Source organism: Pezoporus wallicus, unplaced genomic scaffold, assembly GCF_028554395.1.
Source record: "Pezoporus wallicus isolate ANWC-B61680 ecotype Strahan unplaced genomic scaffold, APGP_CSIRO_Pwel_v1 scaffold_13239, whole genome shotgun sequence".
In the NCBI taxonomy this organism is placed as follows: domain Eukaryota; kingdom Metazoa; phylum Chordata; class Aves; order Psittaciformes; family Psittacidae; genus Pezoporus; species Pezoporus wallicus.
Genome location: NW_026642052.1, coordinates 7,049,925 through 7,068,635, shown reverse-complemented (window position 1 = coordinate 7,068,635; position 18,711 = coordinate 7,049,925). Strand labels below are relative to the sequence as shown.

General features: G+C 39.5%; 1 protein-coding gene across 17 annotated transcripts in view; it reads left to right on the top strand.

Moving 5' to 3' along the window:
* LDB2 (LIM domain binding 2) overlaps window positions 1-18,711 on the top strand; it is a 402,626-nt gene that overhangs the window by 381,221 nt on the left and 2,694 nt on the right. For 6 of the 17 annotated variants that reach the window (XM_057426646.1, XM_057426639.1, XM_057426648.1 and 3 more), the window contains 2 exons: window positions 9,538-9,661; window positions 11,293-11,444. In XM_057426646.1, the coding sequence (XP_057282629.1) occupies window positions 9,538-9,661; window positions 11,293-11,444 (276 nt within the window). Of the gene's footprint in view, window positions 1-9,537; window positions 9,662-11,292; window positions 11,445-17,557; window positions 17,701-18,711 lie in introns of all 17 variants that reach the window. The other 11 variants (XM_057426649.1, XM_057426653.1, XM_057426650.1 and 8 more) reach the window with 6 other exon arrangements.

Here is an 18,711-nt window from a genome sequence, read left to right as displayed (position 1 = left end):
TGGATGAAGCCACATTGCACCAGGAGGTCCCTAAGGAAGAATTAAACTGTGAATTATTCAGATTCTGGGTTTTCACAGACTTCAGAACTAAGTTCATCAAGAGGAAGATGAGACTTCTGCTGCAAGACTTGTTCATTAGCTGAAAATACATAATAATGAGATGCTGTTTCCTCTGCCATTGGGATTCCACTGCCCTTACTTTGCCTGGTTTGTCATCAGTGAAAAAGGAAAGGAACCAGATAACCTTCACTCTTCACTGTGGTGTAGAAAGCAGGAAAAGGCATTAGCCCCTCTGGTGCAAATGATATTAAAAGCTCCTAAGACTTATGTGATGCTGTTGAAGGAAGACTTTTTCAAAACATCTCCCCATTATACAGAGGGTAAATAGAAAAAAGAGCATTTACTGAAAGGACATTCTTTTAATGCCTGGGTAATGAGTTGCAAAGTTCTTGCAAAGAGTCCGAAAACTATAAATCTGTTAAAAGAACAGTACTACAACTTCAAAAAGAGAAGCAATAATGCAAACAATAGAACTTCTTTCTAAACCCATAAACTATAGATCAAAATAGAAAGATTAAGCAAAATCACAAGGAATAAAACAGAAAAAAAAAAAAAAAGAGCTACTTTTTCAAGAAGTCCATGGAAAGTGGGTTATCAAATAGTTACAGCAATGACTGGGAGGCCTAAAACATTTACGTAATACTTAGGAATATTGTGAAACAGAATTCATTCCAGCACATGGTGTAATGATGAGCGTACCACCAAAGTGATAGCTAAATAAGGCACATGTCAAACTTATCTCCACAAACGCAACTCCAGCATGAGTGCTTCCCCTCAGCCAGGAAAAAGACAGCACATCTGTGCAGTTCAGCATTTATTAAATGGCACCTGGAAGATGCTTCACACCATTCATTACATATAAGCTGAAGATGTCACTAAGAATGCTCGTGTCCAGCGTAAGAAATGCTTTGTTTGGCACAATATGAATGCTAAGGAGGCCCTTAAACAAGGTTCTTCTCAGGGGACAGTGTGCTCAGCTGTTTGCAAAGCATTTGAGCAGCAGCTCTGCAAGAACAAGGATGTTTCCGGGAATGTTTTTCTGGTTACAGAAGTGTTGAGCCCTTCTGTTAGTACAGGCACACTGCAGGGAGTGAGAAACCTGAAGTGGGATGCAGGGAAGGAGGGAGAAGCTTTTTGAATTGTAAAGAAGGTTGGTTTCCTTGCTGACCAGTCACATGGTTTTGATGCCGTCACTGATGCCACCACAAGAAAGAGCGGTAATAATGACCATGAGAGCTAGCAAAATCTTCATAATCAGCTGAATTGTTCCAGAGTGAATGGAGGGGAGAGGAGAGGGCACTGGTGGAAGCCGTTTGCTAGCTGATATATTCAATAAATAAATAAATAAGAGTGAAGGAGACAGATAAACTAAATTGGGGTCCAACACTCTAGTAAGAATTAGCTGCACTGCTGGTGATTGCTGTGCTAAGAACTGTTTCTGTTTCCTACCCACTCATAGTATTTGCCTGGAAAAAACAAGGTTTTTTAAGCTTAGCCTAACCTGAAATGAATGCTGCTTCTTTCCATTCTCACTGTTGCTGGGAATTGAAATGGCTGCAGATACAGAGCAGTGTAAAAACATGATGAGCTATGTAGCTTGGGAGCAATTGAGCAGCTGAATACTGCATTATTGAGAAATCATTTGCTACCTCTGGGTGTTAGTGAGAAACTGGAGAGTCCTAGACTGGCATTCAGGGCAGAGCATAGGATGAATAAACATTACTGAGTGCTGAGTATTTACCAGTGAATCCAGCATGGAGCTTCAGTAGTTGCATGTCATCCCACTACATCTTGCAGGGTTGGCAACACACAGGAAAGAAATACTGAATTCCAGGAGCCTTGTGGCAGAATTGATCTTATATTGTTTCCTAAATAACCAAATTATCAATGAAATGAATGACATTTTGCTTAATGTGCAGCAGGCAATCTGCATAGCGAAACAGCCATATTTTCAAGTGACAACACGTGAGAACCGTTTAAAAATATATTAGTAGTCCTCAAGGGACTTGTAGATAGCTACATGAAATTGTTGGGTTTATGTGCATACCTTACTGTTGCCAAATTACTCCTGGCTTAGTATTTTCCCTCTTAATCTAGTTGAGATAGGAATCTCTTTAGAACAAGGGGCTCAATAGTTTGTAAAATATCCATGTATGTCTCTGCCATTGTATAAATAATAAATAATAAGCTGTAGATGCTACTGATCATTAATATTGCAAGTGTTAAACTGGAAATTCTAATTCCTTGCTTCTTATGTGATTGCAAGTATAAATATTTCTTGACTCAGCATGGTGAATAGTCACAAAACATGGAACCTTCTCCAGTGTGGAGTGATGGCTGTTAAGTATATCCCAGACCCAGTAAATCTCAGGTTATGGAATTTGTCCCAGAATCTGCTCTTGCTATGGTATTGTGCTGCAGAAACTGTCCTGCATTTTTTAAAGCTAACAGAGAATATCCACTCCATATGGTTTTGGAGATGTACTTAAAATATGAGCCAAGCTCAAGGGGATGCAGCGCTGTCTTGCTGAGCTCCGAACTAGTCTCAAACTATTTCTTTAAGAGGTGTGATCCCATTCATTTTAATGAGTTTTAAGTCAAAGCCTAAAGAAAGATTTTTTAGTAACAGCTTTTAAGCCTTTTCATTACTATCTGTTTAAATCAGATGTATTTAATTTAGGAGTAAATACAGTAGATGTGCCTATATGATATTTCCAAGCAGTGTCCCACTTCCTTCTGGATACCAAAAGCTCATATTTCTCCCTACCTATGTAGCAAAACAAAGGACTTCAGTCTGTTTATACACTGCCAATTTAAAAATCTTTAGCACAGAAGGAACTGGAAATACAGAGAGAACAGTAGTCACAGTAAACAAGTCAGGGATTACTCGATGGTATTGGACTACTTAAGCTATTGGGGTTAAGAGCTGCCTTTTCATCCTGTCCCAAAGATCATCTAAGGTTTCACTAAAATAAATGATCCCATGCAGACTAGATTTTGAATAGTCAGGTTAAAATAACTACTTGTACCATTTCAGCTGAAGTGGTTACTGGATCTGCTGCTTGCTACACCAAGTACTGCAAATTTTCAATGCTGGTAATTTATTTGTTCCATGTATATTATTACATGGGATGTACAGCAAACATTTCTTATTAGTGTCCGCCATCTCAGCAGGAGTTTACAGTGGCTCTTCAAAAAGTAAAAGCAGGTGGCAAGGGCAGTGTGTTGAGTGGTGGGAATCTCAAAGGTGCTGATTTTGGCTTAAAGTTTATCATGCAGGGAAGGAGCATGGATATAGTTGATCCACTGAAATGCACTGATGGAAGAGACTTGTATTTGACTTGACATACTGGGCAAAAGCTTAGAACAAAGCAAAAGCAATCCCCTCCAGAAAAACAAGTTTGTGAAAAAACCGTCATTTCTTTTGGTTCATAAAAACTCCAGAACATTTCTCATTTATATCTCCATGGTTTTAATGGAAAACAAAGACAGTTTTTAAGATGAAAATTTTCTGTATTCACATGTGATTCTTAAAAAACACAAGCTATTTTGAGCAGTGAATTGCAAGCCAGCCAGTGAAAGAAGCAGCAATATGTTCCTAGGAAATTTTCATTCCTCCCTCTGTTCTGCAGCGGAATGATACTTTATATTAATTTCGAAAAACAAGCATAAGCATAGAAATTTAAACTAAGCTATAAGCCTTCCCTATTTCTAACTGCAGAGAATGTGCTGTATTGAGGACTGCAGCAGAGCATTATTGTTTCAGTGCCATACTGCTGGGAGCGCAGAGCACTTGTACAAGGCTTTGACACCACTCCTGAAGTCAGACGTTCAGGTATAGCTCTTTCACAGGGGCTGAAAAAATATCCATAACGTGTCCCATTCCTCATTGCAGTATCAGTAAGGCATCATGGACCTCTGGAAATACGTATCTGGTTGTCCATAAAACAGTGTGCAGAGACATTTCAGTCCTTTTCAGAAATCCTGCACCATTGAAGTTAATGAGACCTTTCCCAGGGGGAAAAAAATGGGGCTAGAAATTCACTGGCAGCATTAACTGGAGCCGTTCTCTCTAGAGCACATACAGGGTATGCACAGGGAAGACCGCATTTCAGCATAGAAATAAAATGTCATTATGTTCAGGTTTGTTAGTCGACAACTTGGAATCTTTGTGGAGGATAAAAAATGATCTCTGAAAGAAAGCACTGAACCCCTTCAGTGCTGCAGAGTGGATTATGGGTATACCTCCACTGTCAGCTTCCTACCTGAACATTAGACAGTGATTAATACTCCCATACAAATGGGGTTTTGTCACTTTTAGGAAGGCTTGTAAATCTCTCTGAGCTCTGATCATGCAATAGTTCCTATAGTTTTCAAGTGATGCAGCCAGAAGTGTCAAGCGTCAAAGAGTTAAAACTAAATTTCAGTAAAAACTTTGGGGAAGTCTCTTCACTGTCAGGTGCCTTGCTGCTTTCATTCAGAAAAACTGATGTTATATTATACATTCACATTTTTATGTGTGATTTACATGAAAATTTTAGCTAATCCCATTCTTTATTTTTTAATTGTGGTTAGTGAAACTTCTGCTTATACAGACAAAACTGGTAACCATGGCAAGATACAGTTCTCAAACTTGCTTCTTTTGGTAGACTTTGGGACCCTGGCTGCCCAGCACTTGCTGACCAGATATATTCTCTGCTTTAAAGAAACTGGTTTGGTGACTATGTCAGTCTCAGCTCTCAAGTGTTGCAAGACTCGAGTCCCACTGAATTCTCTTTAAAATGCAAAAGGCATGGAAAAAGCTGAAAGGCTGCAGTTCTTTTGTGCTGTTGACATGTAAGCAGGGGAAGACAGTTAGCTGGGCTAGCTCTGCCACCTGCAGCTCAGAGCCGGCAGAACCGCAACGCCTTCACCAGCCTACAACAAGCCTTCGCTTCTGGAAACAAAAATCTCATGGAGACAAGAGATTTCATTGAAGAGAGTAATTGCTAATTAAATTAGCAATAGAATACATAAGATTATGGTATGCAAAAGTAAGGTAAAAGAGAGCTTTCGCCTTGGTCTTTCTGCTAATCTTCACTGCTAACAGAATGAGCAGCTATTCTCAGAAAATAATTAGAACAAAAATCATAAGGCTTAAACCATTCTTGGTGTGACTGGAGGGATCTCAGAGCTGAATTTGACTCTCCCTACTTCTGAAGGCTGATTTTGGCTCTGCTAGTAGCTGAACAGGAAATCATGTGTGGATCCATATTCTCAGAACCCTCTAACTCCTGTATACAGTGCCTCCAGTATCTCCTCATATAAATCCCTTCTTAAAACACACTGGGTTTGAAACATTTTGAAATGTTAGTCTTCTCCTCAAAAAAAAAAAAAAAAAAAAAAGACCAAACCAAAATCCTCCCAAAAAGTCATTAAAAAAAAAAAGTCAAATCCTTCCAGATGTGTTTTACTAACACAAAGAACCATGTGCTTTATTGTGTTCCTTACTTTCACTTCCCTGAGCCCCAAGGGTATAACATTACTATTTTCTCAAGTTGGATCCAAGCCCTGTGATTGATGAATTGTCCATAGGATCCATATGGAACTCTAGGAAAATCCCTGACACTCTATACAGCACCAAAATGTGTGCATGTGTTCCATGTGTACCAGGCACCCACAAATTTCTCATGCCAGTGACTTGCCTCACTGTAAGGTGCTGTGTTCATCTGTAGTACCGGATCCACCTCACAGCTATGGCAGTGAAATAGCAGTGATTCTGCAGTAATGGACAGATATCGTGATAAATTCAAATAAAAAAACATGACTGGAAACTAATTCTAATAATATTGGGTTACTAAGCATCATGTGAAGTTCATTCAGTAGGTTTTAGGTCTCTGGAGGGAAAGTATGTAATCTATTGTGACACACATTATTCCAAATTTGGTTTAAATGGTAAAAGAAGCATAATTTTTCTTTTAACTTTGGGCTTCTTTTAATTGCCCACACACTTCAGATATCCTCTAGTGCCTGAAACATCCACATGGAGCCTTATGTCCTTCTGAGGCAGTACAAGCAATCAGATGGATCAGATCCAACATAACTTAGGGCATTTCACCTGGTAATAGACAGATGTGTGGGCAAATGAGACCCACCTTTTATGGTCCTCTAACAAGGAGCTTGGAAATATCTAACAGAAATATCTAATAATATCTAATATCTAACAGTCAAGTGTTGCCATTAAAGGTTCTGGGTTCCTAGAAATATAAAAATTATTTCTGTGATCATATATTGTCACTGCACTAAAGTCCTTAAGTCTTTAGATATTTTCCTGTGTGACTTTTTGAGCTGTGCAGAAAATGCTTGTAGAATAGATTGGTTTTGTTGATATTCCAAATACTATTGTTATAGTACTAAAGTAAAGACTTGTACATTCCAATATTATCCAATTCTTGCAAAAAATGTTAAAATAGATGTTTTGGAAAGGAATCTCACAGAATAAGATTAGGTGATCTGTGGGGAATAGGCAGTTTACGCCTCATGCCAACGAATGTAAGAATATGTAAAACATTTAGTTGGCTTTGTTTTCAGAAATCACTTTGTAAAATGATGCAGTCAAACCAGCTTGCAGGTTACCCTGCTCACTAGCAGCTAAAGAAGGCAGGTGGTTTTGGCAAATCTAACTCTTGCAGGCATCTTGTCCCCACATTTTTAATCTAGTTTTTTGCAGAAACCAAGTTACTGATTGTCACAGGCAAGGTCCTCAGACTGAAGATAATTGGACCATGACCTTTTCCTCTTTCAGGGATTTGGTTTTGAGTCACTTTAGGTTTCAAGTAGGTCTCAAATGTCACCGAAAAGGACTATGAGATTTATTATCAATCATTGTTAATCCAGTTCATTTTACATTTGTGCCGAATTCACATGAGCCAGACACTTTTAAAATGAACTTGTCACTATAGAGGTCAATGCCCTCATATTATTCACACATCCAGAGCTAACCTTACAATTTTCGTACTTTAGAAAGGGAAATGGTTGTTAAATCCCCAAAATCAGAAGAGGAATTTATGTGAGTCCATACACCTCCCAGATATCCAGAAGATGAGACCATCCCATGCTTTAGTGTAGAGGCCCCAGTGCTTGTCATTTTGAGTCCATACGTGTGAGATCAGTCAGGCATTGCTACATTTTGGATCTGTATCCCATTTTAATCATGTGTGTGAAGAGAGATTATAGACAGGATTAACATTCAAGATATCTACAGACAGCAAGGACTGCATAGTTCTCCTCAGTGTGCATTACAGTTAGAGCACAATGGGAAGCATCTTTGCCAGATGATAAAGAAAAAACACTCTCTTTGTTGCCAACAATAAATATATACAAAGGAGTAAATGTGTCATGTATAAAGTATCCCTAAGGAAATCTTGGAAGACCCTACATGTATATTTACATACTTTCAGTCCCAGCAGTGGTAGAACTACGTGAGTGTACTGCTCTGCCCTGGCTAACTAGTTTGTTAAGAATTATCACAGATAGCTTTTTCATGCTAGTTCCATGCTATCTTCTCGTAATGAGACAATTTAGGCACTCCTGCCAGAACCCAAACTTTTGAGAACCAAAACAATGGTGTCCATTATGATCACAAATCTCTCTCTCTCACAAACACATACAAAACCTGAGCAAGTGCCTGCAGTTTTCAGAATAAATTGAATAAGAACACAAAATACAACACCTCTTTCACAGCATAAACTGGATCCTGCACATACTTTAGGACCTGATACTGTTAATTCTTGATAGAATATTGAACCAGAGGAAAATCTGAGCCTAAAGTGCACAGCCTGATAGCAGCTCTCTTTTTATTAGATTATCTTGCAGATATTTATCTACAAAAATGTATGTAAAAAGTCTGTGTAAGAAAAAAGTCAATGAGGCAACTGCAGATTCAATTTCTGCAGTTGGAAAAAACAATTCCTCATGCTGAAGCTCTTCATTCTCCCTGCTGCTTTATGTTATCTCTATTTTAACTGCTGTTAATGAAAGTCTCATCAAAAGGCATTGCCAGTACATAATAATATTTAAATGCTGAATTAATCTCTCAGTCCTCATGGCAGCTCCCTTTCAGCTATTTTCCCTGCATACTTTGCATCACCACTTATACGAATCAGAGTAGGGTGCACATGGGGAGAACAGAGCAAACATTGATTGGCCCTGCAACCCAGACAGAAGAATTTGCCTCATGCCTTGCATACTTGTAAAAGCATGAAATGAAAGCATCGCCTGCTGAAGTAAATCCATGGTGCTTCTTCAGGAAGGCTTGATAAAATTAAGTAAATAACTCAAAAGTTACGCCTTTCTGCAGTTGCCTTTCTAAGTTCTAATAATTAGACCAACTTGTTGCCTTACTTCTGTTGGTTAAAAAGCCCCAAACTTTCCCCTGCTTCTGGAAGTGGTTCTGCTTTGAAAAGGGACTAAAAAGGGCATGCAGGGTCCATGTTTATTCTGTGTCAGCTATTTCCTCATCAAATGTGCTCAGCAAGTAAGGAACCTTTTCTGCCTTTGTGCCCTGCAAATTTCAGGTGGAACCTAGGGGTTCAAAATCCACCTGGATTTTTTCTTCTCATGTAGGATGACCAAGAAACAAGAATCCTGCAAGCAAGAGTAAGCCCTCAATTACATGTGTGCAATTCTGTAGTCTTCTGTGGCTTTGCGTAAGGTTTAACTGACTGGAAATGATTCTGTGGTGATAAACAGGAGGGAATAGAAACCAGCTCACTGGTTTTTATGCTAGATCTGCTGTGCTAACAGAAGCAGAAAGCAGTGATTTTAATTAAGTGAACAGATATAGAAAATATACAAGACTATTTTTAAAAGGTGTTTGCTTGAAATTCCATGTTTTCAGAAATCTCTAGCTTTCACACAATAGAGCGTTCAAGCTGACAAGGAAAATAAAATGCTTCTCTTTTTTCTTGGACATGTCATTCATGGTGGAAAGAGAATGTATAGTCCTCATAACAAAGGAACAAGATTACTTGAATTATTTTACATGCAATAATAAGATAAAAGATTACTTATGAGAAGTCTTCAGGTGGAGTGCAGCAGGTCAGAAGAAGATCACTGTGTGTACATTTTGCTGCATGGGAATGATAACCTGCTATGGGCATTTCATTATTTATTAATTCATCTTTGCAGCTTTGGCAATCAAGCATGAAAATTTTCTACTCTTCTGAAATCTCTGTGGTCTGGAAAACCAGAGTTGAAGTTTATCTGATTTTTTTTAATTATTAGTTTTTAATATTTAAGATAGCAAATAGTGAGTAAAACTTTCCTTCAATTCAGTTTTTATCCTACAATGCCCGAGCAGATTAAACTGAGGCGTACAAGACATACTCTGTTAGCAAGGCTAAAAAAAAGCCAAAAATATACTTTCCAGCTATGTAAACACTGATCAACTGAGTCTTTGCTTGGATGAAATCATTCCATTCTGGCTTTTTCTTCCAGTTGTGTGTAATACTGGAGCCAATGCAGGAACTGATGTCAAGACATAAAACTTACAATCTAAGTCCTCGAGACTGCTTGAAGACTTGCTTGTTTCAAAAATGGCAGAGAATGGTGGCCCCACCAGGTATGTTTTATTTCCAGTATTTTACCTATTCTATAGTTAACTTAATATAGAAACAATGGGGAAAATTACTTACAAAGAAAAGAAATAAGAATTAACACTGTTCCAAAAGTAAGCCTGAAAATGATTCTGATGTTATATGATTTCAGTCTGACCCAAGTGATTTATAGATGTGCACGTTCAGATGGTTTCACTGACTAGGATATAATTTACTACAAAAATATGTGTAGATGGAATGCAAAATGCCTACTGGCTCCATTAGAATTCATCATTTGTGTAATTCAGCTTCCTGCTGTGACTCTAAAATTACAGCTACAATTCATAATTAATTGTCTTTGAGACTAATATAATGTTATTTACAGGCCTGAACCTAATCTCCTTCCTCTTACACCTCAAAATAATAATTCTCTCTTTTTTCAAATTATTAAAGATTTTTATATCTAAGACTATTCACAGGGGTGCTCAGGCCAAATTTTGAGAAGCACAATTGCCCCTCTGTTCCTTGCCTATTTAAGTAAAGTTATGCAATTGTCCTGATTTGGTCTGAGTTTGGAAGACTTGCTGACAAATGGCATGCTCTTTTGGGAGAAGAAGTTTTAAAGATGAAGCCCACAGTAGAGGCAGAAGGAGCTCAAATGGCAGTTGCTTGTATGCTGCATCGATGGCAGCAGAAGGATACAAAGCTACCTTTAGCCTTTGCCTCTGGATGTGTCAGCTGAGGCTGTGTCAGAATAAGACCTGGAATTCGATTATAATTGTTGCTTGCTGTGACCTCCAGCAAGTTACACAATGAATTTGAGCATCATGGTAGTTATCTTCTTGTTCCCATTGGTAAGATGATTTTAAACTCGTGAGACCTCACTTGGAGTATTGTGTACAGTTCTGGTGTCCTCAACATAAAAAGGACATGGAACTGTTGGAACAAGTGCAGAGAAGGGCCACGAGGATGATCAGGGGACTGGAGCACCTCCTGTATGAAGACAGGCTGAGAAAGTTGGGGCTGTTCAGCCTGGAGAAGAGAAGGCTGCGTGGAGACCTCATAGCAGCCTTCCAGTATCTGAAGGGGGCCTATAATGATGCTGGGGAGGGACTCTTCATTAGGGACTGTAGTGATAGGACAAGGAGTAATGTGTTAAAACTTAAAGAGGATAAGTTTAGACTGGGTATAAGGAGGAAGTTCTTTACTGTAAGGGTGGTGAGGCACTGGAATGGGTTGCCCAGGGAGGTTGTGAATGTTCCATCCCTGGCGGTGTTCAAGACCAGGTTGGACGAGGCCTTGGGTGACATGGTTTAGTGTGAGGTGTCCCTGCCCATGGCAGGGGGGTGGAACTAGATGATCTTAAGGTCCTTTCTAACCCTAACTATTCTATGATTCTATGATTCTAAATATCTTTACAGATAGTGCTGGGAAAATAAGCGTCATTATTCCATTATATAAAATTGAAGGCAGATTCTGTTGGTTTGGGTCCAAATATTATTACATGGTTCATATGTTAAATCTACTACTACTAGTAGTAAACATAGAAACTTAAAACTAAATGAAAAAATATTTCACCACTTCTGCTTATGAATCATTTTAGTGCACGCTTTACAATACCTGCCATTTGCTTTCCTTCTTTACCATTTTATTGCAGCAGAACCCACAAGGCAACCAACAACCAAGCGGAGAAAAAGGAAAAACTCTACCAGCAGCACTTCCAACAGCAGTGCTGGAAACAATGCAAATAGTACCAACAGCAAGAAAAAGTCAGCTGCTGCAAACCTGAGTCTATCAAGTCAGGTACCTGTAAGTCTCACCTTCCTTTTAGGCCTGAATCTCTTATGGTGCTTTAATTTTTCCCTTACACTGTAAAGAAGGTGCATTCTTGAGCCTAAACTATCACAAGCAAAAAGCGATCTTGCACAGTGTGCTGTGGAAGCTGGGGTATTAGTGGAGAGATGTGAAGAAGCCATTCTTCAATGCAGATTTAACGAATGACCCTCAAGCTGGGGTATACTGAGGACAAATGTGATTTTCTTAAGGCCTGGGCCAGCTCCCCTTCTTGTCAGTAGGAGTACTTCCACTGGTGATGGGACTCAGACTGGGCCTCATGTTCTTAGATATAGCATGAGTCTTGCAGACTTCCACTTGCCAGGTGCTAAGAGAGGATGAGTCTCTGTGGAACAAGACAGCCCTACCTGAGCTGACCCCCTGGTGTCCCTACATTAGTACCTCACCTCTAATCTGTGCTGGAATCAGGTGCTTCAGTGGAACAGACTATGAATTTACTTACCTGTAGAGGTTATCTCTTTTTCCAACCACTCCACTTGCAGAAGGTAGATCCCCTGGAATATGGGTTTCAGCTTATCCACCCTGCTAGCTGTAACTTTTGACATCCTAATTATATAGGGAAACACCAATTCATTTCCAGAACTGTACAGCACTTTGACAATGTCACATTTATTGCCTTAGTCACAATACAGGGGAAATCAGACCCCAAATTGTAACAAAGTGCACTTTAGTCAATAAGGAGATAGCTTATGCATTTTAAAGCTAGGGAAATTAACTTGATATTATAGAAAATACAAAGTGGTATCTTGGGAATAACATGCAGGGATTTGTATTGCATTTCTGATCAGAAGATAGGAAAGGCCTGGTCTCCTCTGAAGCCTGACAGAGAATATTGGGCTTTTGTTAGCACAAAGCAGGCACTTCCTAGGAAGTCTGAATACCCAGATAAAAAGGAGGACTAGTCTAACACCGTGAAATGAAGGTTTGTTTAGCAACTGATTCAGCAATCCCCTAGCTTACAGAAGCTTTGGGTTTCAGTGCATTAAACTCATATTTTCTCCTTGTCATATTAAAATTTCGGTGTGGTTCGCATCCCTGGAGTCAGATGCTTTCCCTAATATAGGCATCTCTGGGTTTTTCTGGCAGCACAAAGCAGTCTGAAGGCCAGTTACCTGATCCCCTGGTGCCAGGGACCACCCTGTCTCACTAATTGTGTCTGCCAGAAAACCCCTTGGATCAATAATCAACCATATTTAAGAAAAATCAGCAATTAGGTACAAAACTGAGCAACCAGCTAGTTTCCTGCTGTCTCCAAGTTTAAAGGACAGTAAACTCATTTTATCTTGGCTACTCCCTGCCCCAAGTTCAGCTCAATAGGACTAGACTCTTACCCCCTGCCTCTCTTCAGTCTGCTTCTCCCAGGAGAGATGGCTTTTGTTGGCTTCAGTGGTAGCCATGTGTACTTGCATGTTTGGGTGTAACTGAGCCCTTTGAAAGTTACCTGTCACTCCCAATGATATTCAGGCTGACGTCAGGTACTGAAAGGTTACTCCTGCCAGATGAAGTAGTTAAGGCTACTCTTCCTGGTGGAGATATTTGAGCATCTGAGACATAATGGTGAAGTTTATCATGAAATACAGGGATGGGGGTTTAGTATTCATTGACTTTTCAGGATGCTGCATAGTCAATATTTTCCAATTTGTTTTCTATACCAGAGTTGCAAGATGGTCCCAACAATTTGTAAGGAAGATCAGGTTCCATTTTTAGGACTCTGAAAAGTGGAAAAAGCTCAGCTATTTGATTTGACATACAACAGCTCTTCTCACAGCAAAGATAGCAAACCAGATGGAATTAATGGTTGGGCCACCCTCTAGAGTAGACAGAACTCAAAATAATTTTAGCAGTAGGATATTTTGGTGTAAAACTATTCAACACTTTTCAGTTAAATAGCAAGATGTTTCTTCAAAATTATGCATTTGAAATGGGCCTTATTACAGGCATGCCACTGCTTTCTGAAGGTAGCTGCAGGTAGCAGTAACTTGCTTTCTATTTCTTTCACATAACTTTACCTTAGAACTAATCATTCGATAGTTAATGCTTGATTTCCTCTATATATGATAGAAGACAAGATAACCCCAAACACTATTTGATTGTTTTCAATTAATCAAAACCTTCATTTGGCCAAAGAGCTTTCTGTGAGTGGGACTTTTGTGCTCAGTACAAAAAATCTTCTGAAATCATTCATTTTCACTGGTAAAAGCGTTTTCCCGCTCACTAGAGAAGGGGAATGAGATCACTGCATCTTATGTCCAGATGACTCACATAACTAGAGCTAGTTTCAATTCCATTTTTCCCATGCACTTCTCTGGAGAATCCTAACAATGAGCTCACATCCATACCAGACCTGGATTAATATGAAGTCATGTACTTCAGCTTTCTCTTTTTCTCCAGTGATTTCTTCCCAGCCAGCACAGTCTGTCTACCATAACAGAATTTAAATCCTACTTTCCTGTCACTTTTATGCTTATGTGTTGTTTTCTGTTTGATAGTAAATTAATCCTGGTTAGATGATGCTTGCTTATCCTCTATTCTATGTAATGTTTCTTGGTTTAGGACATTAGCAATTATTCTGTTTCACTCCTGTAGTAATGCTGTGTACACTCTGGCAAAGATGTGAACTTCACATATACCTCATCTACAGTTCTCATTCACACTATTAACTTCTCCTTTTTTAATGAGATGTTCATGTCTGGAGACGCAAATGTACCATGTGACTGGAAAGCAGCTGAATTACCTTCAGCTATGACAAAGCTTGAAACTTCAGGGAGATTTGTCATTTTCCATAACCCCTTCCAGTTCTTCAGATAAATACATGGGGGTAAGCAAACCCCCAATGAGATGAGCAGTAATTGTCACATACACATTCTTCTTCAGTAATACGAGGTTGTGCCATTTCCTCTACCTGCATTATTTCCTGTTCTTCAGGCAGGGACAGTGCTGACAATAGAGCCAAGCCCAAAGACTGCAATGATGTGGTTGTATCTCCATGCATGCGTCAGATAGATTGGCACTGCACCCTGAAGTTCAGTTGCTGAACCCTAATTCATCAGTATCATTTGTGCCCTTTGTGTTGCCTTAAATTTATTAGCACTTTGACTGTGCTGACACATTCTGATGCATTTTTAATAACAGAGTCTTCAAAAACATCTTAAGGGTCTCTGCCAGTGGGTGGGTATGCATCTTCCCTCTCATCAGTAATTTGAGAAGGGTCAGACTCTCTCTGTCCTCATATCTCTAACTATTTTTTATGTTTTCTCAACCCTCTAAATAAAATACAATGTTTTGCCCTTTGACAGTCACTTGCACTCTATTACACTCATTTTCCCTTACAGTGGTAGGAAAAACAGTGGTTTCTCTGATTCTGATAGTGCCCATTCTATTGATGGCAGACCTTCAGCATCTCTTGTCAATCCCAATCACTTGGGACATTTCTTGCCTAAGTGCCTTGTTACATATTACACGTTCCCTACATTCTTAAAACAAACGCAGTTAGCCAGTGTGCTACGTGATTGCACTTCACAGCTCATGCCTACGTTGACCTATTACTTGTCCAGTGATGCTTTTAACCTGAATCCCAGAGATGTTGACGCAACACATTGAAGAGTGTTGGAAGTAGAACCGAGTGCCACCAAAGTCACTCCAATAGCACAAATATAGAAGCATTTTTCTCACCAGAAGTTTTCTTCTCTCAGGCTGTCCTTGGAGCAGGCTCCATACTGCCAGTGCTTTCCACAAATACAATGTCTTTTTTAGTGCATAAAGAAAGCTGAGACAACAGGGACCAGAAATTGTAGTCCCCTCAGCTGTCTTAGTCTCAATAGCTGCCAGTCATTTGAAAAGTACTTAGATTCGTTCATGTTCTCGATCATATATGAACTTTGGAAGAAACGTTAACTCATTGGGCAGAAACTGGAATTACCAATTTCCTCTTTCCTCAAAATTAAGATCAAAGATGGTCAAGACTCCTTCTGCAAGGTTCACAGAAAACATGGCTTTCTAATATTAGCCTATGATTTCACAGAAATTAGTTGTCTAATTTGGGTGTGTCATTGCCTTGTCACTTGCACAATACTAATCTCTTCTGTTTGAAGCTAGCTGCAGTGTTTTCCCAAATCTTTGCTCAGTTTTCAAGCCTCTTTACTGGCTGAAATTGCATTCATTTACATTTTTCATATTCCTCTGTTTCAAATAAAACTTTCTTGCAAGCTCAGACTCTTGTACATAGAACAGTGATTTGTACACAGGGATCTGTAGATTATAGGTAGTACCTGCATGCATCAGAAGGGGTCCATACACCTATTATCACTTAAGTATAACTTTCTCCTAAGTTCAATGAAAACAGTGTATATTGATCCATATTCATCTTTGAATTTGGAAATTTGACAGCAATGCACGGCTCTCACAAATTCTGAGAACCATTACTCTAGGCTGCTCTCAGTCATAACCATAGAAATTAATAAGTGGATTTTGCTTTCATTTACTAATGAAGATCCTGTTGAGTGTAATACTATAACCGTGAACCCAGTGAAATATCATCTGCGTTGGAAAGAATAAAGCATCATTACATGCCACTAAGTAAATCAAATGTTCTTTGTTACATTTAGAGTCTTAATTAGAGCCTCCTTGCATTCTCAATAATCTCTCTTTCTCTTTATAGTTCTCTGTGAGCTCCTCAAAAGCCAAACCAATAGGTAAACCTGCTAATGTGGAAGGGAGCACTCTCTTACATGTTTCAGAAAGAGGTGGTGGGTTTAGGTGGTTTCTAACAGATGTTGTAGTACCAGAGCAGCAATGGCAGGGCCAGAAGATTAGTGTCAGAAATTATCCCATGTCTCAGAACCGTGCAATTAAGAATCTAAGATTTAGCTGTGAGGAGATGAGAGTGAGCAAATTGGTTTCCAGTTTTTACGCTTTATGAAAAATATTCCAAACAAGACCAGAATGTCAAGTTAACAGAGAGGGCCATGATGCGATGTGAAAGATAAACATTTTCCTCTGCAAAGTGTTTACTCTGAAACCTAATTAAAATGTCAGTTCTGTTTCTATAGATCATTTCAACACTAGTGTCAGTCTGATGCTTTTTTCTTGGGAGCAGTGACCATTATGGGTGTGGGCAGCAATGGGGCTTTCAGTCGTTAATAATTTTTGTGACAAGGAGATAAGAAGTCAATTATTGAAATAATCACCACTCATGCAGTTCCATAAGAAGGAAGGAAAGCAGGAGGAGGTACCCTTGTTCCTTTGACTTAGCACTTAGGGGCATGCTGGCTGCTAAAACTAGCGCAACTTTCAATCCTTGGAGTATGAGACTTGCTCAAACAATACACTTGATAGTTTCAGGCATTTTAAATTACCTCAGGCTTGTGAAGCACTGTTTGTGTACTTCTGGGGACTGTGACATCTGATCTACCAACTGATCACTGTAACACACTGACCAGGGCAAAGAGCAGCAAAGACAGTAGGCATAGGGATGGGGAATTTTACATGGCCCACCACACATTTTTACCACCACACTACAGTAAGGCATTGTGTAGCCATAGAATGATCTTTAAGATCCCAAGTTAAAAAGTTCAGTTATGTAACTGGGCATAGTTGAGCTAAACTTTGAGGCTAGGTATAAAAAAAGATGAAGCCTGAGAAATGACCGGTCTGTTAAATAGAAGTGCTTGCATTTGAGTTGTGTATGAAGTAATCGCTGTGTGTAGTTTATATGCATCAATTTAAGTTTGGATGGCAATTAGGGTTATTTCAGGATGTAAGGTATGATATACGTGAAAGCTGCTTTTGTGGTTATATTATTAAATTTCTATCACGTAATGTAAAACATCCACTGCTTTATTTACAGTGCTTCACTGCAACCATATTTTACTATCATGAGACATTCCTTGACCAAAAATGTTGTTTCTAATCACAGAGTAAATTAATAAGATTGAGTGACTACAGTCTAAATCTTTTTTTAAACTAACCTAGTCAAATATGTACTACCATAACTAGGCCATAGCAGTGTATGCTGCCATGCAAGAGACTAGGGTTTAATTCTTGGATTCTGCTTCTCACTCCATGAGCAGGAGCTAGGAGCACTCCAGAGCTGCAGCCTCAACCCTGGGAGGGATGGAGCCTTGTGTCATTCAACAGCAGTGACCCCCACTGGCCAATTTAAGGAGAAGCATTGAGGGGCTCTAAAAGGAGTCACTTCCAGTCCTCCTCAGAGGTTGGTGGTCATTGCACGGGATCTAGTGAGTGGAGGTTCAATGGGGTGCACTCGGTGGGGTCTTCAGCTTTCAGTCTGAGGAGCAGAATCCTCTCTGGGGAGGAACCAGCATGTGCGCTTCCTGAGACACTATTTTTGCCTGACATAGCTATAAGTGGCAAGATTGTCAAGAATATATATACTATTTTTTCAAATGTCCTGTAACTAATGCTGTGATATCTATCTTTCAAGTAGAACAAGGAAAAACTCCACTAACCTCAATAGAATTGTAGTTTAATTCCCAGAGAGACAGAGAGATCCTCAGTAGCATGAAGAGAAGTGCAAACTGTCCTCTCAGTGGGCGTCATTATAATAAAGGAATCTTATTTGTAAAGAGTCTTAGAAATCAGAGCTGGACATACTTACAAGGTCATTGAGCATCTCCCCGCTGATGCAAAATGTTTCCCACCACAGACAGATTTTCCCAGCCCAGTGTTAGGTGACCTGAGCAGCAAAGCTAGCACTGTTCCAGTGGGGTCATTAATCCTCAGTCTGCAGTTCTCAGTAACAGGAATATTGTTTTAGCAGTGGGGATTACATTTCTGTTTACTTAATGTCATCTTAGTACCCTAGTTCACAGCTCATCAGATTGGCCTAAAGTGGTCCTCTTCCTTTCAGCACTTGTAGCTGTTAAGCATATTTACCCCTCCCAATCATTTGGTGGATGTAATACATATTTAATTCCTTCACATGGCCTCCCCAGTCAGCTGTTCTAGCCCCACAGTTATTTTTGATGCACATCTCTAAGTCTCATCTAGGTTGCTGACCTTTGGCTAGTATGGCAACAGGGAGAACTTGAGGTGCATAGTCAAGAGCGTTGAAGTAAGAGGAACTGTTGCCACCTCGGTCTGTGATTCTGTATTTCAGCCACTGTGGTCCTTTTTGCCTGCCGTATCACACTGCACACTCAAACCCAACTTGCTATCCTCTGCCAGGTCTCTCTTGCCATTAACGCTCTCGCCATACAATGGG